The sequence below is a fragment of the Colletotrichum higginsianum genome, chromosome 1 (assembly GCF_001672515.1).
Source record: "Colletotrichum higginsianum IMI 349063 chromosome 1, whole genome shotgun sequence".
Classification (NCBI taxonomy): Eukaryota; Fungi; Ascomycota; class Sordariomycetes; order Glomerellales; family Glomerellaceae; genus Colletotrichum; species Colletotrichum higginsianum.
In genome coordinates this window covers 1,800,352-1,821,152 of record NC_030954.1, presented here as the reverse complement: position 1 = coordinate 1,821,152, position 20,801 = coordinate 1,800,352, and the positions used below count along the sequence as shown (strand labels likewise).

The 20,801-nt window shown below is 54.5% G+C and overlaps 8 protein-coding genes across 8 annotated transcripts; 3 read left to right on the top strand and 5 right to left on the bottom strand.

Annotated features, from left to right (window-relative positions):
* Positions 1–227: 227 nt before the first annotated feature.
* Positions 228–1,078, top strand: CH63R_00560 (Glutaredoxin; the record flags this gene model as incomplete). The annotated part of the gene is made up of 2 exons (XM_018295535.1): positions 228–932; positions 995–1,078. The coding sequence occupies 2 exons, from the start codon at positions 228–230 to the stop codon at positions 1,076–1,078; spliced, it is 789 nt and encodes a 262-aa protein (XP_018163897.1).
* Positions 1,079–1,926: 848 nt separating this feature from the next.
* On the bottom strand, positions 1,927–3,040 carry CH63R_00559 (uncharacterized protein; the record flags this gene model as incomplete). Its single annotated transcript, XM_018295534.1, has 3 exons — positions 1,927–2,390; positions 2,438–2,855; positions 2,930–3,040. 3 exons carry the CDS (start codon positions 3,038–3,040, stop codon positions 1,927–1,929), a joined length of 993 nt encoding a protein of 330 aa, XP_018163896.1.
* Positions 3,041–3,600: 560 nt separating this feature from the next.
* On the bottom strand, positions 3,601–4,707 carry CH63R_00558 (uncharacterized protein; the record flags this gene model as incomplete). The annotated part of the gene is made up of 1 exon (XM_018295533.1): positions 3,601–4,707. One exon carries the CDS (start codon positions 4,705–4,707, stop codon positions 3,601–3,603), a length of 1,107 nt encoding a protein of 368 aa, XP_018163895.1.
* A 753-nt stretch (positions 4,708–5,460) lies between these two features.
* On the bottom strand, positions 5,461–7,183 carry CH63R_00557 (Eburicol 14-alpha-demethylase; the record flags this gene model as incomplete). Its single annotated transcript, XM_018295532.1, has 3 exons — positions 5,461–6,597; positions 6,663–6,860; positions 6,938–7,183. The coding sequence occupies 3 exons, from the start codon at positions 7,181–7,183 to the stop codon at positions 5,461–5,463; spliced, it is 1,581 nt and encodes a 526-aa protein (XP_018163894.1).
* A 2,276-nt stretch (positions 7,184–9,459) lies between these two features.
* CH63R_00556 (uncharacterized protein) lies at positions 9,460–11,310 on the bottom strand (the record flags this gene model as incomplete). Its single annotated transcript, XM_018295531.1, has 1 exon — positions 9,460–11,310. The coding sequence occupies one exon, from the start codon at positions 11,308–11,310 to the stop codon at positions 9,460–9,462; it is 1,851 nt and encodes a 616-aa protein (XP_018163893.1).
* A 287-nt stretch (positions 11,311–11,597) lies between these two features.
* Positions 11,598–12,907, top strand: CH63R_00555 (uncharacterized protein; the record flags this gene model as incomplete). The annotated part of the gene is made up of 3 exons (XM_018295530.1): positions 11,598–11,742; positions 11,909–11,970; positions 12,731–12,907. The coding sequence occupies 3 exons, from the start codon at positions 11,598–11,600 to the stop codon at positions 12,905–12,907; spliced, it is 384 nt and encodes a 127-aa protein (XP_018163892.1).
* Positions 12,908–13,061: 154 nt separating this feature from the next.
* CH63R_00554 (uncharacterized protein) lies at positions 13,062–13,553 on the top strand (the record flags this gene model as incomplete). Its single annotated transcript, XM_018295529.1, has 1 exon — positions 13,062–13,553. One exon carries the CDS (start codon positions 13,062–13,064, stop codon positions 13,551–13,553), a length of 492 nt encoding a protein of 163 aa, XP_018163891.1.
* A 3,446-nt stretch (positions 13,554–16,999) lies between these two features.
* Positions 17,000–19,899, bottom strand: CH63R_00553 (Kinesin-like protein; the record flags this gene model as incomplete). The annotated part of the gene is made up of 2 exons (XM_018295528.1): positions 17,000–19,104; positions 19,158–19,899. 2 exons carry the CDS (start codon positions 19,897–19,899, stop codon positions 17,000–17,002), a joined length of 2,847 nt encoding a protein of 948 aa, XP_018163890.1.
* Between the last annotated feature and the right edge of the window lie 902 nt (positions 19,900–20,801).

The window sequence follows — 20,801 nt, the reverse complement described above, 5'->3', positions numbered from 1 at the left end:
CAAATACCCCTCCACGTATCGGAGACTTGTGGTTTATCAGCCGCTGGCCTTGTCATTTCGCGATCCAACGTCCGACCGAACCCGTCCCTCATCCGGTGTTTGTTCCACAAGACTCAACAACTCCACGCGACTCCTTCCTACGGCCCTTCTCCCCCATTGACCTCAAATCCCTTGCGACGCGCCCGATCCCTTGAACAAAAAAGGTACACGATCTACGAAACCACACAATGTCGACGATCACGGAAATCACCAGTCTGGCCGACTTTGAGAAGCACATTGCTTCCACACCGCCTTCCACCCTCCACATCATCTCGTTTCACGCACCATGGGCCGCCCCATGCGCCCAGATGGCGACCGTCCTCGCAACCCTTGCCTCCGAGTACCCCGTCACCAGCCCCCCGCAGACATCCTGGGTTTCCATAAACGCCGAAGAGCTTAGCGAGATCAGCGAGACCTACAACGTCACCGCCGTCCCCTTTCTCGTCCTCCTACGCAACGGCCAGGTTCTTGAGACAGTCAGCGGCAGTAGCGCCGTCAAGGTGCGCAACGCGATCGAGACACACGCGAAGAAGCCTGCTGCCGGCGCCACCGGCACGGTGAATGGGAACCAGGGCGTCGAGAACGGCCCCAGCGCCGCCGCGCCGGTGGAGGAGACTGTTGATCCAGCCAAGGCCAAGGAGGAGCTGTTCAAGCGTCTGGCGGACCTCGTCAAAGCCGCCCCCGTTATGCTCTTCATGAAGGGCACCCCCAGCTCGCCCCAGTGCGGTTTCTCAAGACAACTTGTCGGCATCCTGAGGGAGAACTCTGTCAAGTACGGCTTCTTCAATATTCTGGCGGACGATGAGGTACGACAGGGCTTGAAGGAGTACGCCGACTGGCCTACTTACCCTCAACTCTGGGTCGACGGCGAGCTGGTTGGTGGTCTTGATATTGTAAGTTCTCTTGGCAACCCTCCCCTTCCCTATGCCGGAAGCTAATCGATACTCTTCTCTAGGTCAAGGAGGAAATTGCCAATAGCCCTGACTTCTTTGGCCCCTACAGCACCAAGGCCAACGCAGAGGCTGCCGCTACCTCGTAAGCACTATGGGAACAAGCAGTCTTCTGCCGAATCACTTCGCCTGGTTCCCACGACACGATCATGACGTTCTTATTGTCTTGATGGTTTACACATACCCCAACTGCGCTCGATTTACTCCTCTGCCCAGTCATTACAAGTAAAACCTGCTGCTGCTGTGTTTCCAGCTGAGATGATGACGGCAGTCTCTGGTGATGTCAGTTATCAAGCGTATTTTGTCTGACAAGCGAAGCATGACACCTGCCTCCGGATGAACCCTTTGAAAGTGACCCCTTTCATGGGTGGTAGGAGAGTCTGTACACCACTTGCTGGTGCTTCTCCCTACTTCTTTTAGGTTAAAAGTGGACGAAGCACCAGCAGATGGACAGAGGGCTTGGGTAGCATTGGGCAGATACCTAATTCAATGTGGTTAAGGCCTACAAAGAGATAGGTTAGGGATATAACTTCGGAGGGAAGGACGCTTCTAGTCAAACGGGCGAGTCTTCACACGTTATGATCAACGACAATTGAACCAATTGAACCAATTGAATCATGCTTCTCTCTTAGGCAGGAAAGTATGAAGCCTGCAAGCTGGTCTCTTCTTTGATGTTGATTCTTTTCACCTCAGAAAACTTGGCATCCAAAAAACGAAAAAAGAAAAAGAAAAAAAAAAGCGGACAAATGCCTCCGATCTAGCAATCTATTGAAACTTCATCTCTGTCTATCTACACCTAATGGCCCAGCAATCTGCAACAAAGAAGGCATGCCGGAAATCTCATTGGCCCTTTCCTCTCTACGGTCCATCTTGTAAGCCATGGTTACTTTCTCAAGAGCTCCAAAACAAAAATACTTCACTTTCAAGTAAGGCTGGCTCACTCCTCAGCTCCCTTCCCAGTCTGCAGTAAGCTGGCAACCTGGCAAACATCGTCCCAGTGCAGGTTGCCCTCGATGACAATACTGCGCGGCCCTCTTATTGACTTCGACCTTCGAACTTTCGAGGGGAATTGTGCTAGAATTTGGTCCTGCAAATTGTTGGAAACATTCCTGTCCTGAACACCCTCGATGAATTGATTGATGAACCGCCTCATGTCGCTGCCGGTCTTTGGGGGGGCCTTCTGATAGTCGTTTTTGGAAGCCTTCATGTATTTCCGAAAGCTCAGCACCTGACGTTTGGCAAGCCTAGGGTATTCGATCTTGAGTCTTTTGGGTGCTGGCGTCGTTGGAGGAACTGTCATAATGCTGGGTCTGTGGGAAATCACTTCGCAAGGCATCGACTGCTCGTTGGGCTCGTATGCTGGCAGGGCCTCCTGCTCTTTGCGTTTGGATGCGAACCGAGCTGTCCCATGTTAGTGTTTTTGGTCCGTTCCAAATAACACCACTTACTTGAACCATTTTCCTCGGGGTCTGCTTGCGTTGCCTGCAGAGAGATTTTGGTAGAAAGCTGCTCTACCTTACGATCCAGGACAAGTCTCTCTTCGTCACTTCGAACAATCTTGTCCGCCAGAGCTCTGATCTCTGTCTCTTGTCTGCGTATTTTGTCTTCGGCTAGCAAGTAGTGACTGTTCAGTTCGAACCCCATATCGTCAAGCCGTTTAGGCATGGGCTGAAGTTCTTGCAATCTCGTCTCGCTGGCCCTAATCGTCTCATCGCTTGCTTCCTGACGACGAGATATGCCTTCGAGTGTCCGTCGCATCGTCAGGAGCTCCTGTAGTATCACGATATGGCTGGTATTGAATGCCAGCTGGGTCGCTGGGATGGTGTTGATGGCGGCACCGAGCCCGTTTGGAGTGTTGCTGGCCACCTGCCCATGCGTGTTAGCTGCACAGCTCTACCTGGAACTGGCGTCTTGCCCATAAGGAGATAGCGTTTGCTTACGACTTCTCTTAAAGTGGCTGTATCACGCTCAGAATTAGCGGCGGTAGTTGAGCGAGTTTTCGTCATGACGGTTGGAGGATTGACAGTGGTATCGATGGGATACCTCTGCATGTGTCGTTGAACGTTGAAGAACAGGGCATAAGCCCGCGAACGAGGTACACAAGGTGGAAGTATTGGAGATACAGGTATCCGGACAAAGGAAGAGAACTGATGGAGACAAAAAGTCTGACTGTTTACGGGAAACCCGTGCCCAGTGTGGCCAAGTAGACGAAATATAAAAAGGGCGTCGAGGACGTATCGACTGCTGAGCGTCAACTGTGATATTCTCGAAAGGGAACTAGGTTTACCCTTCGGACAGATGACCACACCTCCTCCTGGGTCTAAATGGCATGGCATATGAGGAAGGCGCGTTGGACATAAGGCAGACCTTTCCAAGGCAGGGTGTTCGTTAGAGGAAAGTGCCCCAAGCTTACTTTCCAAGAGAAGCTCATGTTCAAACAGGGTTTAGAAGCCTCGAGTTCTGTTTCTGTAGGTAGGCAGGTAGGTATGTAATTGATCCCTAATTATAGAGCCCGATGATCGCTAAGCACCTAAACAACCAGCCACTTTTATGTTGCTGTATGTTAGGTAGGTATCTCACAGATACAAATTGGATTCTACAACGCCCCTTTTCAAGCATGAACCTGCCCATTTGTCCCGTTTGTACCTCCCACAGCCAGATCCTTCCCGTTCCTCGAAGGCACGCTTTGCCTCGGAGACCTTCCCTGCACAGTCGACGATTCCCCATCCTCCAACGCAACCGACGCCTTACGATTGTTGCTGCCCGGGCGAACCTCTCCACCACCTCCATCACCCTTGACGGCGGTCCACTTGCCCACGCTCGTTCCCTGCTCCCGCTCCTCAGCAATCCATCCCAGGAAGAGCGCAACATCCTTTGACACGACTCCAAGCACAGCCTTGGCCTGTATCCACACCGGTAACATCCCCTTAGCATCCGAAGCCGTCGCCATAATCCACTCAATCGCGCCGGTTGGTAGCCTTCGCACTCTCTCGACACTAACGTACGCGCCGACCACAACGCCTTTATCCTTGACGAGCTGCCCGTGGTCCGACTCTGCCAGGTCCGTTACGGGCATCGATACGACCACGAACTCGTCAACGCCCCTCGCCTTGGCCGAGACGATGAGCTCGGGAAATACGCGGTTCTTGAGCGGCATTCCCAACTTGTGCTTGATCTCCGACACACCGACCTTGAAATCCTCCCACAAAAGCCCCGCTTCCTCGACAACGACACCCTTACAGTCCCACATCAGTGCCTCCCTAGTCTCCATCACGTTCGGCGTGAAGGCCTTCTCGGCCTCGACGTGGTCGTCCTTGAAACACTTGACAAACTCCTCCCACGCCGCTGTCCCTTTGCCCGGCCGATCCTTGTGAACACTTCTCCGACACGCCCACGTCTCAGTGGAGATGGAGTTGTTGTTCGGCAGCTGGTTCCGCGCCGCCTCCTTCTCGAGCTCGACAGCGGAGATGATGCGCTCGTACTGCTCAACAGGCGCTGTCGACTCGGGAAAAGTCTTGGTGCCCTTGGCCTTCCACTCATTAGGTCGCGCCGTGCCGTCCTTGGGCGCGACGGCGTCGATGAAGGGGACCGCCTCCTGCAGCACGGCGATCAGGAACGGCGCCAAGTCAGCTTTTGTTGCGCTCGAGGCCGGGAGCTGCTCCGTCCGGATGCCCCATAGGCGGACTAGAGGTCCCAGGTTTTCATCCTCCGTATTCATATCGACTGTGTTTTGCGTTGTCTTTTCCGGTTGGCAAATACTGGGTTGTTGCGAATAACGTGTGCGTCGTCGCCAAACCGACCATAATACTGCTGTCGCGATCGATACTGGTGACTTCTATTATATAAGGAGCAGTCAGTGAGCAGACCAAGGTTATGCGACGTCAACAAGCAAACTCAAAACCCCACGTTCGTGCGCGGCCGTTCGTAAGGCGATTGCGTGAGTGACATCTGCTGTGGGCGAGCTCCAGCTCCAGCTACAGTTCGAGCTTGGGTCGGGATGGGAGCGGGAACTGGACGGGGGGGGGGGGGAGGGTTGTCTGAGACGTACTCCTATGTCCGCCGCACTGACCTTGAAACAAAACAGCGCCGACCAGCCGAACGAGTTTGGCTGCGCAGAAGTCAAATGTCGTAATCATCGATTCTGGAGCGGATACATACCACCTCCGTCAACGGTTGTTCGTCAACGATCGGGTGTTCAAGGATTCTGAAGCCAGCCAAACGCAAATGAGAGCTGCGTTAACACGGACCGGCAGGATGCAAGGTTGTCGTGATGTCATAATGGTCTTTGGTATTAATATATTATTTATCCTGTGGTGACCGTCTAAGTCTGCCACGCTTGCGCCATGGCGCTCTCATGTCTATGTATCTATTTTCTCCATCTGCCATGTCTTATGTGGTCATAATGGCTTGCAATATACATTTCCGAAACCCAAAGCCCCCCATTCTAAAAACCCACGCATCCTTCACCTATCTACGGGTTGCGCTTCTCCCAGTAAATGTTGGCGGGCTCCAGAGGACGTGAGAATAGAGAGGCGTAATCGGTACCGTTGATGCGGTTGCTACCGTCGACATTGCGGAACTTGAAGTTTCTGACGATCATAGCAGTGATGGTCTGGAGCTGCAGGTTGGCAAAATGCTCGCCGATGCAGCGGTGACGGCCGGCGCCGAAAGGCAGATATGGCGACGCAGCGCCCTTGCTCACCAAACCGTAGCCGTAATCGATCGTCTCCTCTTCCGTGGCGTCGTTGCCCCCAAGTCGGGGGGCGAGGGGTGAGTCGGCATCCCAGCGGTGGGGGTTCCACTGTTCGGGCTCAGGGAAGTAGGTAGGGTCGGAGCCGGAGACACCAGGGGCGGCGAGGAGGGTGTGGCTTGTTGGAACGACGTACTTCGTGCCGGGGACGGGCATAGGAGACTTGACGGCGCGCATGATCGAGTGAATCGGGGCGTGGAGGCGAAGGGTCTCCTTGATGATGGCCTGGTTGAGGGGCAGCTTAGCGAGATCTTCGTAGGCCAGAGGAGGCAGATCGGCGCCGAGAGCGCGGACTTGTTCCTCGTAGAGCTCCTCCATAATATGGGGGTTTTGGGCGAGACGAAGCATGATCCAGGAGCTGGTGGATGAGGAAGAGTGCTGGCCGGCCATGAGGAGAGCAATCATCATGTTGGCGATCTCGTGGTCGGGGACCTTGGTGCCGTTCTTGTAGGTCGAGTTCATCAGGTGGGACATGATGTCGAGGCCGTTGGTGCGACCCTGCTCGCGGCGTTCCTTGATGGTGTCCATGTAGATTTGAGCGATGGTGTCGTGGGCCAGGTCACGCTTCTTGTTCCAGGGAAGAGGGGCCCAGTGCAGCACAAAGTTGATCGAGGTGAAGCCCATGTCGAGGTCGTGGTACAGGGAGGCGAGTGACTCGTCGAATTTGTTGCGGATCTCGGCGCCCTGGAGGGCGTGGGAGGCGGTGAAAATGGTAATCTCGGCCATTTTCGTGGGGATGTTCACGACACCGGACTTGCCCTTGAAGTCGAGACTGCGCTTGAAGTAGTTGGTGACCTCGTCGGCGACGATAGGGGTGTAGGAGCGGAAGGCTTCAGTGGTGAGGGCGATCTTCATGAACTGGAGGGGCACGCGACCTGTCAATAGGAAGCCTCGCGCAAAGAGAGTTTCGGCCTGCCGCATACCTTCTTCTGCTCCATGAGTTTGGAGTTGGGGCAGTCGTAGACGACGTCGCGACCAAAGACTGGGGTGGTTAAAACAGTGTAGATTTCCTCGGCGTTGACATCCTTGAGCTTGCCGTTGAGGATGAAGTCGTTGCCCTGAGGGCCGACAGCGACCGTGGTCTTCTTGCCGAGGAGAACAAACGTGAAGATATCGCCATACTTTCAGGATGATGCCTGTCAGCAAGAGCACCAAGAGTTGCTAAGACTCAATATCGGTGGGTGGTGGGAGCACATACCTTCTCACGGTTGGCCTTGAAGAAGGCTGGGGGGTCCATGCCATAGATGACGGTGCTGCCGATGAAGGGGAACCAGTGGAAGACCACGGGCGGCTCGTTGGAGTTCTTGAAGAGAATCTGGGAGGCGACGTTGAGGACGACAGAGAGGAAGATGACGGCGCCGACAATGGTAACGATTTGCAAGCCAGTTCCTAGTGTCTGGAACTGCTGGGACAACGGTCCCGCGACCTCCTGTAGGAGACCCATGCAGGGCAAGAAGGAGGGACGACGAAGGAGGATGCGTCAATTGGTGTTGCCCGGCGTCGAGGGGTTTACGTGCGGTTCAAGCTGACGTGAATGAACGAAATACTGGAATAGTAATGGCACGGGGAGAGTGGAAGTCATCAAGAACGGGGGGTTCCAGCCGTAGTTTTAAATGATCCGTTAAGAGATTAGATATCTGTCGCGTTTTGTTGGGTCCCACACTTTTGCGTAACCAACCTGGGCAAGCAGCACGGTCCATGCGCCATGCACCATGCTCATGCTCCAAGCCAGCTGCTAGTCTGCATGAGAGAGAGAGCTTCAGGCGGTCAAGCATATCGCACACGGGGCCTAGAAGCCGTGACATCTGGCCACCTGGATCGCGTTTTGGGGCGTCTATCACAGGGTTTGCAAATGCAATTTTTAATTATTTTTTCTCACCTTCTCAGGTTTCCATCCCAAGGTGCCCCCTTTCTCTTCTCTGTGCCCTGCCTCTGTGCCCTGCTGTTGGTCCAGGCTCGACGTTGCCCCAGAAATTCGGGAAACCAGGGGGGATGGAGCATTCGGTGGCACGAACAGCCTAACCAATCACGGGCTATTCGTATTCGTATTTGGGGACCCCTCCCTGCCTAATCGAGCAGTGTACAATAGGAATGATTCGATGCATGTGCTAAATCCCCAATGTCAGAAACCACCTTCCAGAGCGATGAAGCCATTTCGAAATTGCCTTGTTGCTGTCGTCAGTTTTGTCAGTGCACCTTGCTATTGTCACCTTTCCATCTCAAAGGGTCCGATCCGCTGTGCCTCTCCCCTTTCCCCTTCCTTCTCGCCAATCACCCCTCCCCCCCTGCCCTCCCACCATTATTGACAGAACCCGTCTGGCCACTCACATGCCCTCTATTGTCAAACTGGCAACCCGAATAAGAATTCGAGATGGATTATGCTCTGACCTCTCTAGCTTCCTGGGGTTTTTTGTTTCCTTTCTTCAAATTTTTTTTTTAAGCCCAACGCTGCAATACATCAACAGGTCCAACAGGGTACCATAACGCCCCGTATCCGATTACGCCCCAGCGTGGCATCTGGGATACCTGTACAAGTCTCTCGGGAAGGGAGAAAGATCGCCGGGAACGAATGAATGCTATAACATCCGGTACACCCACCCGGCACTTTAATGGTATGGAGGAGCACGCAGTCCACTATGCAAGTCCCGATGTGTCATCTTGGTTGACGAAGCTAGTGGCTAGAATCAAGAATCCCCCTGTAGAGTATTTTCGAAGCGAACTAAAGCAGAACAATCTTAACAACAACCTGCACGGGTTGAAGCTGTCTCTGTACAGGATTTGTCGTGTGGTCAGAGTCGTCGATATGGAGACACGCAACGCCGTTGTGAGGGACATTATCCCTGTCCTGTGTTTGGCAGCTTACATGACACTTCTCATTGTAACACAGGCCACGGCAGAACCAGACTTGAAACACAAGGGCAGCTAGCTATTCATTACCCACGAATTCCATCCATGTACTGGCGTGTCCTGTTGTCCAGGAATACACTGTTCCGGATACAGGAGTCAACTCGCATTGAGAGGAGTAAACGGATCGCACCGGTCATTGGCGGCCTCTATGGAGCCAGGCGTCTGAGCCCCGCCCTCCTCCTTTGTGGGCTTGCTCCGACCTTTAATGGGGTATAAGCGGTGTTAGGGACAAGCCCGTGGCAACTGATGCTCGTTGTCCCTCCGAAGAGTATTTCAGATACGTCGTTGATGACCAAAGAGATACTGGGCAAGCTGGAACGAAAATGCATGGCACAACCACACGTACGTACACAGCAAATGGTCAGATGCGACTTGGGACTGTATTTTTTTTGTTTAGGATCCGGCTAGCCCGCGTATACGCTTCTGAGCCAGCGCCTAGAACCGAGGTTTCTTTGGGTGTAGTTTGTTTTAATGTATGATTAGTTGATGCAGTAGCGACCGTTCGGGCTGTACCCATCTGACCAGCCTCCAATGCATGCAGCGCTTGCTGGGCAACAACTGCAGAGGTATCTCTTTTCCCGAAAACCAAAACGGACATATCCAACTAAGAGAGATAAAAAGTAGAAGCGGTTGTGCCTTCCGCTTTGGACGCCGTACACCTTGAGCCATGCTAATAAAATTTGTTTGCGGAATGGCCTTCCTCATGACTCGAATTGTGCGAGCCACGCATGCCCTTCCTCTAAATTTGTTTTCGATTTTTACTTCCTCCTGATCTTTTTGAAAAAAGGAAAAGGGGGAGGGAGCAGATTTCGCTCAGAAAGACAGACCGGTCCATCCATAAGGACCGTCGACGTTGACCCAGTTTCCCGATTCCATGGCGGAGTCCCATCCCATCATGACTGCGAGCAGACGACAACCCATGGCACTGACGGTACATACGATCGCATCGCTTGCGCTGGCAAGCACGGCGAGGTCCATCATGTACGCACGGCCGATGTAGCCCCGAAGACGAAGAGTCTCGGCCGAGGGAGCCAGCTGCTTGTTCTTGGCCGTCGCAGCGTTGGATGCGCTCATGGACGAAAGACCAAGGTTCCAGAACATGGCAGCGAAGAAGCCGCCCTCCCAGCCAAAGGACTCATCTTCGAATCGATGCATGACGTGTCTGTCCAGGGTGGCCTTATGGGTTTCCTGCTTCGAAGCGAGACGAATCTGCTCCTGTGCACGCATAGAGCCTCTGAAGTCATCAGATTCGTAAACGGTCGGGTCGTCGGACGCCAGTACAAGAAACGACTTCTTTTTGGCGAGCTCGTCGTCGGCGCCATCCCTGCCGGACTCGTTGTAGTTGACATCGATGATTTCATGGGCGCGGTTGGCGATGATCTCCATGGGGATGTAGGTCCCGCGGTACTGGTATTCGAGGGGGTGGCAATCGCCATGTCGAACGTGAACGCCGACGATAAGGCCGTCGTTCGGGTTGGCGTCTCCAGTGAGGGCTTTTGTCTTGATTTCCTTGACTCTGTTGAGAACGTACTGAGTGTCGTCCTTGTTCAGGTCGAACAGAGCTCGATAGCCCTCGTGTGCCAAGTCAAAAAGCTCTCGCACTCCCCCCTCATCCTGGGCTCTGAAGTCGGCGTAGGGTTTGCTCAGAGAACCAGCCCAAAGGTCCTTGGCCGTCTCTGAGGTGACTACAAGATGACGAGCTCTGGGAGGGCAAGGGATCATCTCGTGGCGGGGCGGAGGGCGGCAATTCGGAATGGGTGGCGCCTGGAAGATATCTGTGTACTTGCCGTACGCCCAGCGGGAGTCGTCGATGAAGAAGGCTCTGCTTTGCCTCTGTGCAAGTCCGTAAAAGGTCCACAGGTGCATGATGCTATGTCCGATTCCAGCGTCCGCCGTCTCCAAAACGAATGTCATCGAACTCTGGCAAACTGGCTTTTCAACTAACGAGTCCTTGTTCTCCCCGACCAAGGCTCCGTCTCGACCCTGGCCCTTGCTCGGCCATTTGCTATTCGCAACGTCTGGTAAAAGACCCGACTTCTGAGCTTCTCCCACATCCACAAAGTACGGGTCTGCCGGAGCCTCGTGGCCCAGGAGGTTCTGATCGGGAATCTGGGCCCGGTGGCGCATGTCCCTCACACGAGCAGCAACCTCTCGGCACTTGCTGCACATGTCTCCATACTCCTTCACCGACAACGGAAAATCATAGCTCGGGGGGATCGACACCGTCCATTTTGATTTTCCGCTGTGGTCGGTAATGACAATGGGGGTCGGAAAGTCGGGCAGGTCATCCTGGCCCACCATCTCAAAGTCTTCATGCGTGGTAAGGTGAGGCAGGTTCAGCCTTGGCACGCCGAGGCTGCTTCGGAAAGGGAATGTTGCGAAGTAGAACAACAAGGCCGCAAATGCAATCCAGAAAGTGAACCGGAATACGCGGCTAGGTCTCGGGTGAATGGGCGACTTCCGAGGGGGCGGGATAAGAGCCGGCAAGCTCGGCGATGGCGGCGGTGAAGAGAAGAGAAGGTGGTTGAAGCTGAATCGGGCGGAAGTGGCAGACAAGGGGACCTTCTCGTAACTAGAGTTGTGGTGTGAAGCAGACCGTCGCAGGTTCATCCGCGGGTCGGATATCGACAGCTTGGACTTGCTGAGATCCAGTGGGGCCGGCATATTTGCTCGCATTATAAGCAACGTCGATGGTGTATGTAAAAAAGGGTGGTATCCCGAAGAATCGAAGGTTCGTAGAGTCGTTTTATGGACCGTGCCCACTAATAGGATGGCGTCGTTCCCAAAGGGTATCTTTCAACAAAGGAAAGAAGAGGACAAGCTTCGTGTGGGGAAGTTGAGGTTGTGAGAACGGAAGATCGACCGGCTGAGTTGTTTTTGTAAAGGAGTGTCGGCGGGCGTCGAGCCTAGCTGGTCATGGACGAGAGAAGCCTTCCTTCTAGGAAGCGTTCATGGTAGTAACGGCTCCAGCAGCGGTCGCACAGGATGGATGGCCGGATTGTGCAGGCGGCAATGCGGTGGTCAGCGCGGTGGATGACGAGCAATACAACGTCTGCGTACAAGGCGTGACCGAGGCCGTTGGCGCGGTCGAATCGGGTCTGGAGAAAAAAGAAAGAGAAGAGGGAAGAGGGAAGTGGGTGTAGAAGAGACCAGGGACGGTGGGGAAGAAATAATGTTGTTCGGTCGTGGACAGATCAGGATAGACTCGGTCGCAAGGTGGCTTCCAGGGTAGCAGCAGCTGCAGGAGCTTAAAGATATCCAGCGGCTACGGAGGAGGCAGGCGGCCCTAGCCCAGTCCGAGGTGGTCTACTAGCAGAAAAAGCAGTAAGAGGGCCTGAGGGAGGGGGATGACGGAAAGAGACGAAAAGTGCGATCAACTGCGTGAGGTAAATGACCAGTGGTGGGTCTTGGCGGCGATCATCAAAGACCAGGGTTCAGTTGGGCGGGGAGCTGTTGCAAAAGCAGATGATGGGGGCTCGTGTTCCGTTTGCTCGGCCGGAGGTGCTGGCCCGCTACGTAGGTATGTAAAGAATAGGTAGAGGAGCTGGAGCGAGCGAGCTATCCGAAAAAAGACGCCTTCGAAATATTGGAGACAGACTCACCGGAGGAGTTTTGTATGCGTAGGAGTTATCCAGTTTGTGGTCTGTTGTTGGGGCCTTTTGTTCCCTCTGTCTTCTCGGTTTTTGCCAAACTCTATCCCGTGCTTGCTTGACTGACAGTGCAAGAAGGGAGTACGGCAGCGGAGTGTAATTGGGCGGGCACACAAAGGGGAGAGAAGATGGGACGATGTGTTGTTCGTCCGGGCCTTCGACTTTGATACCCGGCCTTACATACGATGTACAGGAGAAGAACCCAGAGGCGATGGGGGTGTGCGCGAATGGGGGGGGGGGGTGGCCACTGCCGGCCGAAATATGGGTCGAAGGATGGGCGAATGGGGAAACGGGGGGAGATTGGGGACAAGAAGTGTCAGAGCTTGTCGTTGTGTCAAAAGAAGCGCAAATGTAGCGCCAACGTCTGTGGGATAAAGTCCAGCTGTTGCCCGTCAATGCATGAAGCGGTTGCTTGTGTCTTGCTTGTCTAGCAGAAACTCGGGTGTCTGGGCCTTGCGTTTGCAACAAAGGACAAAGGCCAGACGTCTGCACAGGTTGAGGAGGAGGAGGAGGAGGAGGAGGAGGAGGAGGAGGAGGAGGAGGAGGAGGAGGTGGTGGTGGTGGTGTTGGCGATGGTGGAAGATGATGAAGAACAAGAAGTGGAAGAGTGAATGTGGGACACTTTAATCCCAATGCATCTTGCTGGCATCTGACCTGAAGTATCTATTTTTTTTTCTTTCTTTTTTGCTGTTGCTCTCGGTGTGACTACAACGGCGAAGGGTGGTCTGACGAAACCCGCGAAACCTGGTGTGCGGCGTATCTGACATGACGATGGACAGCAGCTGGGCAGCAGCCGCCCCGAAACAACGAACCGAAGCAGCCGTGTGGCAGTGCGGCGCGTCTGCAGTGACAAAGCGAGAAGCAAGAGGGTCACTCATGCAGACCGTCCAGGGCTGGCGACGGGGTTTCTTGCTTCTCGCAGCATCACGATCGGCCCCGAACGGAAACTCAGATCAGGGTTTCCCCTCATCTTCAGCTGGGCTCTTATGCCTCTCTCACTTTCCCGTTGGCCAATGCTCGAAAGACAGAAGCAGAAAGAAGCGAAGCAGATCGCACGGGATCGCCACACCCAACCGCAACCACGTCAACGAGTTCCAAGTCGGAGCCTCCAGGGCCGCAGGACCGAGAGCTCTTCTCGGTGTGACGGTTGGGTTGGGCGAACAGTCGCGTTGTATTCACCCTGAGGTTCCAATTCGGAACCACACGTTGATAGGTATAGTTGATGACGGCCTCGAAGAAACCTGGCCAGAAACCTAATCATTATGCCAACAAGAGCGACATGGGAACGCCGCCCAATAGGGAATCGAGGACTCGGATGGACTGTTGTAGCATAGAGAGATAGCACGAGAACAAGAAAAGTTGAGTGAGAAAAAAAGACCGAGTATCGCATCCGCAACGCTCGTTACAAGGGACCGGGTTCGGTACGTGCAGCCAAGGCTCCCAAACGGGAAGCCAGTGGTTCATGGATCACTGCGTCTTCCTGGTTCACTGGTCTGGCGCGAGGGCGTTGGTATGGATTCAGGATTGGTTGTCACCCCCACCTCATGTGGCCACCAGTCACGATTTTAGAACGTTTCAGATTACCCGGGGGGAGGCTGTCCAGGAGAAGTAGATGAAGCAGCCAGTGAGAGGCCTGGTCCCCCTGTCCCTGAGCGCCATGGCTCACTAACATGGATTGTCGGATAAGAGCCGTCCGCCCTTCTCCATCCGCTCTTGCTGTCCGAGCCAATCAGGAAATGTTCCCACCACGTCCCGCAAACTTGCTCGCTCCTTTCGGCGCTCCTGCCCCTGGCTTCTCTCGCCTCTCATTGGCTTCCTGGTCGTCGCATCTCCATCTGTCCCATCCCGGACCTCCCATCTCCTCTCCGTAAGATACATCGTACGAATGTCTAAGTGCGTACGATAGGTTTGGAGAGCAAAGCTCATGTCAGTGTCAAATCATCTCATCACTCGAGCCCGCTCGTTCCGGTTGCTCTCATTCACTCCATATATATGGTGAGCAACGAGGGGCCAGGAGCCACGGTCCCGCCATGCCAGCAGAAATGTCCGAATGTCCGTCTTCTTGTCGTTCATGGCTCCCTCGTCCTCAACTCACAAGTTCGTGGGGCCTCAAAACCCCTCACTTCCGCAGCTGCAGCAACAAGGGACTCGCAAGAAACATCTCATGATTAAGGGCACAGTCCGAAAACAGAAGGCCGCACGTGGACATCAAAACGGGTAACTGCCACCCTTGTCGCGGCCCTTTCTGGGTTCCTCAAATTTTGGGGTCAATTCCGACCTGGCAAGCTCTTTTCTTCTTCCTTTGCGCCGGACAGGACCATTGGAAAGAGAAAATCTGCCCCCGCCCATCCCTCTGTGTGCCCGATCCGCGCTGTCCTGGTAGATTGGCCAACTTTAGCTCAATGTTTTGCCGGACACAGAAGGAACCAACGAAGTCTCGTCGCGGTTCTTGAGACACTGAATCGCTCAACGCCGTACGGCTCTGGATCCTGGTAGCACAGGAAACAAACAGACTTGAGCTCAACAGACACGACGGCACTCATTTTTAATGAACCAGCCGACAACATCACCGCAGCCAATACGGAATACGCATACCCCAGCCCACCTTACGGCGCAGGAGACAAGAGAAAAAACACAAACGACGCCCCGTCTCTGCGAGAGTCATTCAACCTTGGTCTAAGTTTACTGTTTTGCCCTCCTCTGCAGATCGCTATCAGCAAACGGGGACCCCGGCGGGAGGATGGTCAATTGGTCCCCATTTACGTCATATGAACACCCAAACGAAAATTGACATTGCGGTCTGTTCCCTTTGTAGAATCAAACTGAACAGCCCGCCTGTCATGCCGTGTCATGTCGGCAGGCAACGGCAGATGAAAACCTCACAAAACCCACACACCTCGTTTCCTCCTCAGCCCGAGATCCTCCTCGTAGGAAACAAGGCAAGCCGGGGTCACACCCATCCACATTCTTGCCCGAAATTGCGAGGCAAAGACATAATAACACACATCAAAACATCGGTGGGCGAAGACATGATTTCGAGTTCACCCAAGGTACATGCTTCCATCATGTGAAAGAAACCAATATCATCGCTTCCTCATGTACCATGATACCACCTTCTACCCAATTCTCGGGAAGCCTTGTCCAAGCGCACTCCCCAAATCCCACGAAAAAATATGACGAGTCACCATCGCCATTGTCATCAAATTTCAAAGATGTCCGTTGGCGTGAGCGTGAGCCCTTCCGACAACCGTGCACCCGCTCGTCGGTCCGTCTGACTGCCGCGATCCCTAAGCCGCAACAATTATATCATATTCTAATGCTCTTGACCTCCCAGCAGCCCACCCACGACTTGCTTGAGCCAAGGCAACCAAGGTTCATCCCATCACTCTTTCCGGGACTCTTCCAAACCAGCGAGCAAAGCAGACTAAAAATAATCTTCCCTCCACTATTGCCTTCCAAACTCGCTCACCCCAAATTCATACAAACCCTCCCCTCCCCCCACGATTCGCCTCGTCCAACCGCGGTACCTGAATGCGTCCGGACGCCTGTCCGCTTGGGATCCCGAGCCCCTCCCTTGTGTAAGTAGCCTGGTCAGCCTCGCATCACCTTGGGAAGGGAGGAACTGTGTTTTTGTTTTTTGCAGTACCGCCGGGCAGTGCCGATCCCACCACCATCTGACATCGTGAGCAAACAGTACGTGTTCTTGAATACCCCGCAATCGTAATAAAGCTGATCTCGAATTGATCCGTGCCTACTTCTGTCTATCCCTCTCTCCCCCTTTTGTCTGTCTGTCTGTCTGTCTGTCTGTCTGTCTTCAGTTGCTGTGAGCCAAGCTTATTTCACACTCTGTCCATGTTGGTCACGAGGTCACGAGTCACACAGCCCGTAGCCGTCTCGTGAGGCGACCCGCGTCCACCCCTATCAAACAAAACCTTCAAACAGAGGCTGTACGCTGTAGCACCGCAGAGACTTGCGAGAGGAGGAAATGAGACAGAGCGAGGGAGGGGAGGATGCATTAGCCCGTCGGAAGAATGAGGCCAGCACTTACAATCGGCCCATGATGTGTCCTTCCGGGACCCATCCTCTCCTTGCGTAGCCGGTCAAACGCAGTGAGACAGATATTCAACAGAGTCAGGTTCCATCATATCGCGGTAAGCGCAAGGGAAGGCGCATCGTGCGAATCTATCATAGTCTTCTGTCTTCTTGGATTTCATCGCCGGTCATCCGTAACTAGCCAGCTGACCAGCCCTGCTTCTTGATATAGGTACATGAGCCATCGCATTATCTGCCCCAAATTAATAGCCTCTGGCAGACAGACATAATCGCTTTTCCTGCCATTCACTAAAATCCCCGTTTTTGCCAATGACCCGAGCTTCGGTGCACCGAGGGTGCACGTAATAATCGTGACTGAGGCTTCTACCCATTCCTCCCTCCTCGACGTATCAATACGCTAATAAAACAGGCCGACGGGTATGGCTGATGGCCGAACGAGGCAATGGCCGCGGCCACCTTCTCAACCGATAACCATGGCGAAGTATAAGTGTCGGGTATAAGAAGAAAACCAAAATCAGGTCACTGTCGACCCTTCCCAAACGCCTTTCCTGGCCCCCACGAGAGAGGACTTATACCGATACCGCATCACTCGTCCCCTCTGCACAGTCCAAATGAACAATGAAAGCTGACAAGTCCCCCAAAATAGCGTCTCACATACCCATCACTGACACCTTGCCAGTCTCGTCAAAAGATGCAGTCTTCCTGAGCGGCTCGAGTCTCACCGGCAGTTCTGGGTGCACCTCAAGCTTGCGGTCGTTGACGACGCGGATGCTGCCCCTCGCCCCTTTAACCAGATGGCCGGTCTCGACGTGGTCTTGAATCATCTCGTCTAGAATCTTGCTCATCTCGTCAACATTCTTGGTGGGGTTGCGGACGTTGGTCGAAGAGGTTGATGGTGCTGGTGGCGGGCTCATCGTTGGTGGAGGGCTATGCTCATATAGAGAAGACGTCCTGCCATCCAGATGTCCCTCCGCCGTGTCTCGAGATCGAGCTGCCGAGCGCAGCGCAGCCAACATGCGATCTTTATCGTCAAGTCGGGCTTTCAGCTCGGCAATCTCGGCATCCTTCTCCCTCAACACCGTCGACACACTGTGGTCTTCCCCGACCATGATGGCCTTGTTCGGGGCGGAGAAGCCGACAGATGTTCTTGAAGAACTGGCCCTTCGTGCCTGCATCAGTCGCTTCTCCAAGGTCTGGATATATCTTGTCTTGTCTGCCAAGTCGGCCTGTAACGCGCGGTTCTGGGCCGTCAGGGAGGCACTGCCATCTCCGAACTCGCCGATGCTGTCGTCGTCCGTCACCGCGTCCGCTTCGCCACTGGACCGGCGCTGGCCCCCGCTCGACCGGCCACTTGACCGGCGACCAATGGTTGAAGAAGCTGACGTCATGGATGCTGTCCTTTCGAGCATTGGCCTGCCGCTGTTCGGGGTAGCCAGTGATCGTACTGAAGCCATGGAAGACCGAGGGTGTATGCCCAGAGCACTGTAGGATCCGCTGGCATTAACGCCAATTGATTTGGAACTCAAGATCAGACGGTTAAGGTGATCAATCCGTTCCTTGAGTGCCGTTCGAGCCAGCTGCATTTCAAGCATTTGCTCTTCGTGCCGGTGCTCGGCCTCTAGTTCACGGGCCTTCTCCTCAAGAGCGTCTCGTTCTCTTTCTTCGTCGGCGTACTTCGACTTCTTCTCCTTGGCCTGCATGTCGAGTTGTTGTCTCAGCTCCAGAATCTCCATGCGATACCGCTCCAAGAGGACTCTGGCGCCGCCATCCCCTCCGCTTCCAAGAGCCTCTTCCGCCTTTTTGGCGTGGCTGACAATGTTGTTCTTGGCTCGAGACGCGAACTTGAGAGTGTTGATGGTTTCGGACGTGTGGGAGTTGGAAGAGGCAGCGCTACCAGCTGCGCCGATCTGGATGGTGCACAAGATGCTGACAAGCGAGCCGCCCGATAGAGCCCCTTGTAAAAGTCGGGTCAACTTGCTGTCTCGGTACGGCAGGTGCTTGCCATCCTTATCGGCGGCTTTTCCGTCCTTGTCTTTGTGCTCGGAGAGTTTGGAGATGACGGTGCCCAAGGTGAGCAAACTCTTGTTGATGTGCGAGCCCTCTGTCCGTCGCTCCTTGGATTCGGCCGCCTTCTCGGATCCAGCGAGATCAATTAAGCTCAGGGTCGACACGCGGACGCCACCAGGCAGCATCCCTGATCGTTTGCTTTCGCCGGTGCCCGCGTTTCCCGGTATCCGCTCCCGGCTTTCCACCACTATTTGGACCACTGCGTGACTTCGGGAGCTCCTCGCATTGAATTGGGTGCTTGCTGTCCTGCGCGCTTGGTCTCCGCGGGCGATTACCCTCAGAAGCTGTGTTGGACTCTGCACAATTTCTTCCTTCAATGGACTGGCATAAACACCGCGCTTGCTGTCTTCGCGCAACTTGATTTCTTCTTGTCCGCCGGCTCCGGCAGGGTTGCCGGTTGACATGCTCAGCAAGTCGTGAATCTTCTCGTTGTATATTTCCAGGTAGCTGACACGAAGTAGAAACTCGCGAGACGGCGTCTCCCTGATGTAGGAAAAGATGTCGGTGATGGCAAGGGGAATGACACCTGGCGAAGAGGCTGTCCCTTGCATTGAAAACGTCTTTCCGGTGCCAGTCATGCCGTAGGCAAAAACGGTTCCATGGTAGCCTTCCATGACGCGGCGGACCAATCGCTTTGCTATGCAGTCATAGACTCGGCTGTTGTCGTCGTGCGTCGTGAAAACGTTATCTAGCGGCTGATGTTAGGATGTATCCTCGAGTCAGAAAGGAAAACAAGCATACCGTAGACGTAATCGCCGCCTTCTTTGCCTCTGTAAGCAACCAGAGACTTGCGTCCATCAACCATCCACTCGCCCTCGGCCTTTGTGTTTTCGTTCCCACTTGCATCTGGTCGTACTCTGACACTAACCAAAACATTCCCCTTGCCGTCTAGCTTGGAGCCTCTTTTGTCACTGGTGCCGTCAGATGTTGATTTCGACGCCATTCCATCGACAGGGTCATCATACGTCGTCGCAGAAGTTGAATAGGAATCCTGAGCTGAGGAGCTCCTGCTCTGTGGCGGCGAAGAGATACTGATAAGGCCGTCGGACATGCGAACGCTAGCGCTTGATATCGACTTCCCCTCGGCGCTGTTGTTGAGCAGACTCGGCGCGCCATTGCTCTGCGAATACGTTAATGCCGCAGAGCCCTTTGATTTGCGAGTGGAGTTCCATGAGGAGTCTGCACGCAATGGACTCGGGGGTAGACTGTTGACGCGGGTGTCGCCCCGTGGAGGCTGGGGAAACGAGTTGATGCTCACTGTCTTGCGCAACGTCCGGACCGAGGAATTGCTCATGGCAGAGACTGTACGCGGTTGCGGGAGTGCGGATGCTGATGCAGGGGTCGTGGGGGGGAGGAAGCCAGCGGAAGGGGCCCTGAGGCCGCTCTTGGAGTTTGGGGTGGCCGGGCTGGATTTTGAGGCCGATGTAGGTATGCCTCCAGTGCTTTTCCTCGTCTTGGCGACAGGAAGAGCGGGCAGAGCCATGGCGGGCGGGCCGTTGGACGGCCTTGCTGGTCGCGGGAGCGTTGCCATTTGGTTGAACGATTGAGAAGCAAGCGGAGTGGTCTCCGAGAAGCTAGAAACCCGACTGGGGGCAGAAAGCCTTCTAGATTGTCGGGGGCAGTTGAGGAATCGGTCGGTCCATGAACTCGGAGGGTAGAAAGGGGTGGTCGTCGGGAGGGTTGTTTAATTACGTCGATAAGGGACCTCTCTTGCGTAGGTTGTATTCGTCCGAAGACCGCAAGCGTAGACGGGAGAGCTGGCCCGAGGGTTTACTTCGATCCCAGGACTTTGGGCGAATGCGAGGACAGGGACGTGTGAAACGTTATTATGCGTTGAGGGTGTGCAGGGTAACGTGGGAGCTTTTCATCGGATTGCGGTGCTCTGCTGGCAGGACGCTTGTCAGTGCACCGGGGACCATGACAATTAGGGCGGCAAGTACGGGTAGTTGAGCATGATGTGCAGATGAATGGACCGGTATTGCGGACGATCCCAAGGAGCGGAGCGGGTGCAGGCAGGGAAAGGAGGCAAAAGACTTACCGCGATGATCTGTTGAGCAGCGTTGTTGTGTATTGTCGAGTGTTTGGCGGTAGATCAGGATGGGGTAGAAGAGGGATACCCAGTGTCAAGCGCCTTGAGGGGAAGGGGGCCCCCGAATTGGAGTGGCTCGTATGTCTCGCAGACTATTCCTTGGGGTTCAACCCGGGCCCTGTCACTTCTGCTGGACCAAGTGCGGAGGGAAAACAAAGGTCTGACTGTAGTGGGTTTTTTCCCCCCGTCGAGCTGTATTCCTTGCGCTAGCGGGCGGCGTGAGGCGTCTGGCGCGCGCAGTTTTCTTTTTCGTCTGTCTGCAGAGCACGGTGCCTCTAATGTCTCGCGCAGCTAAA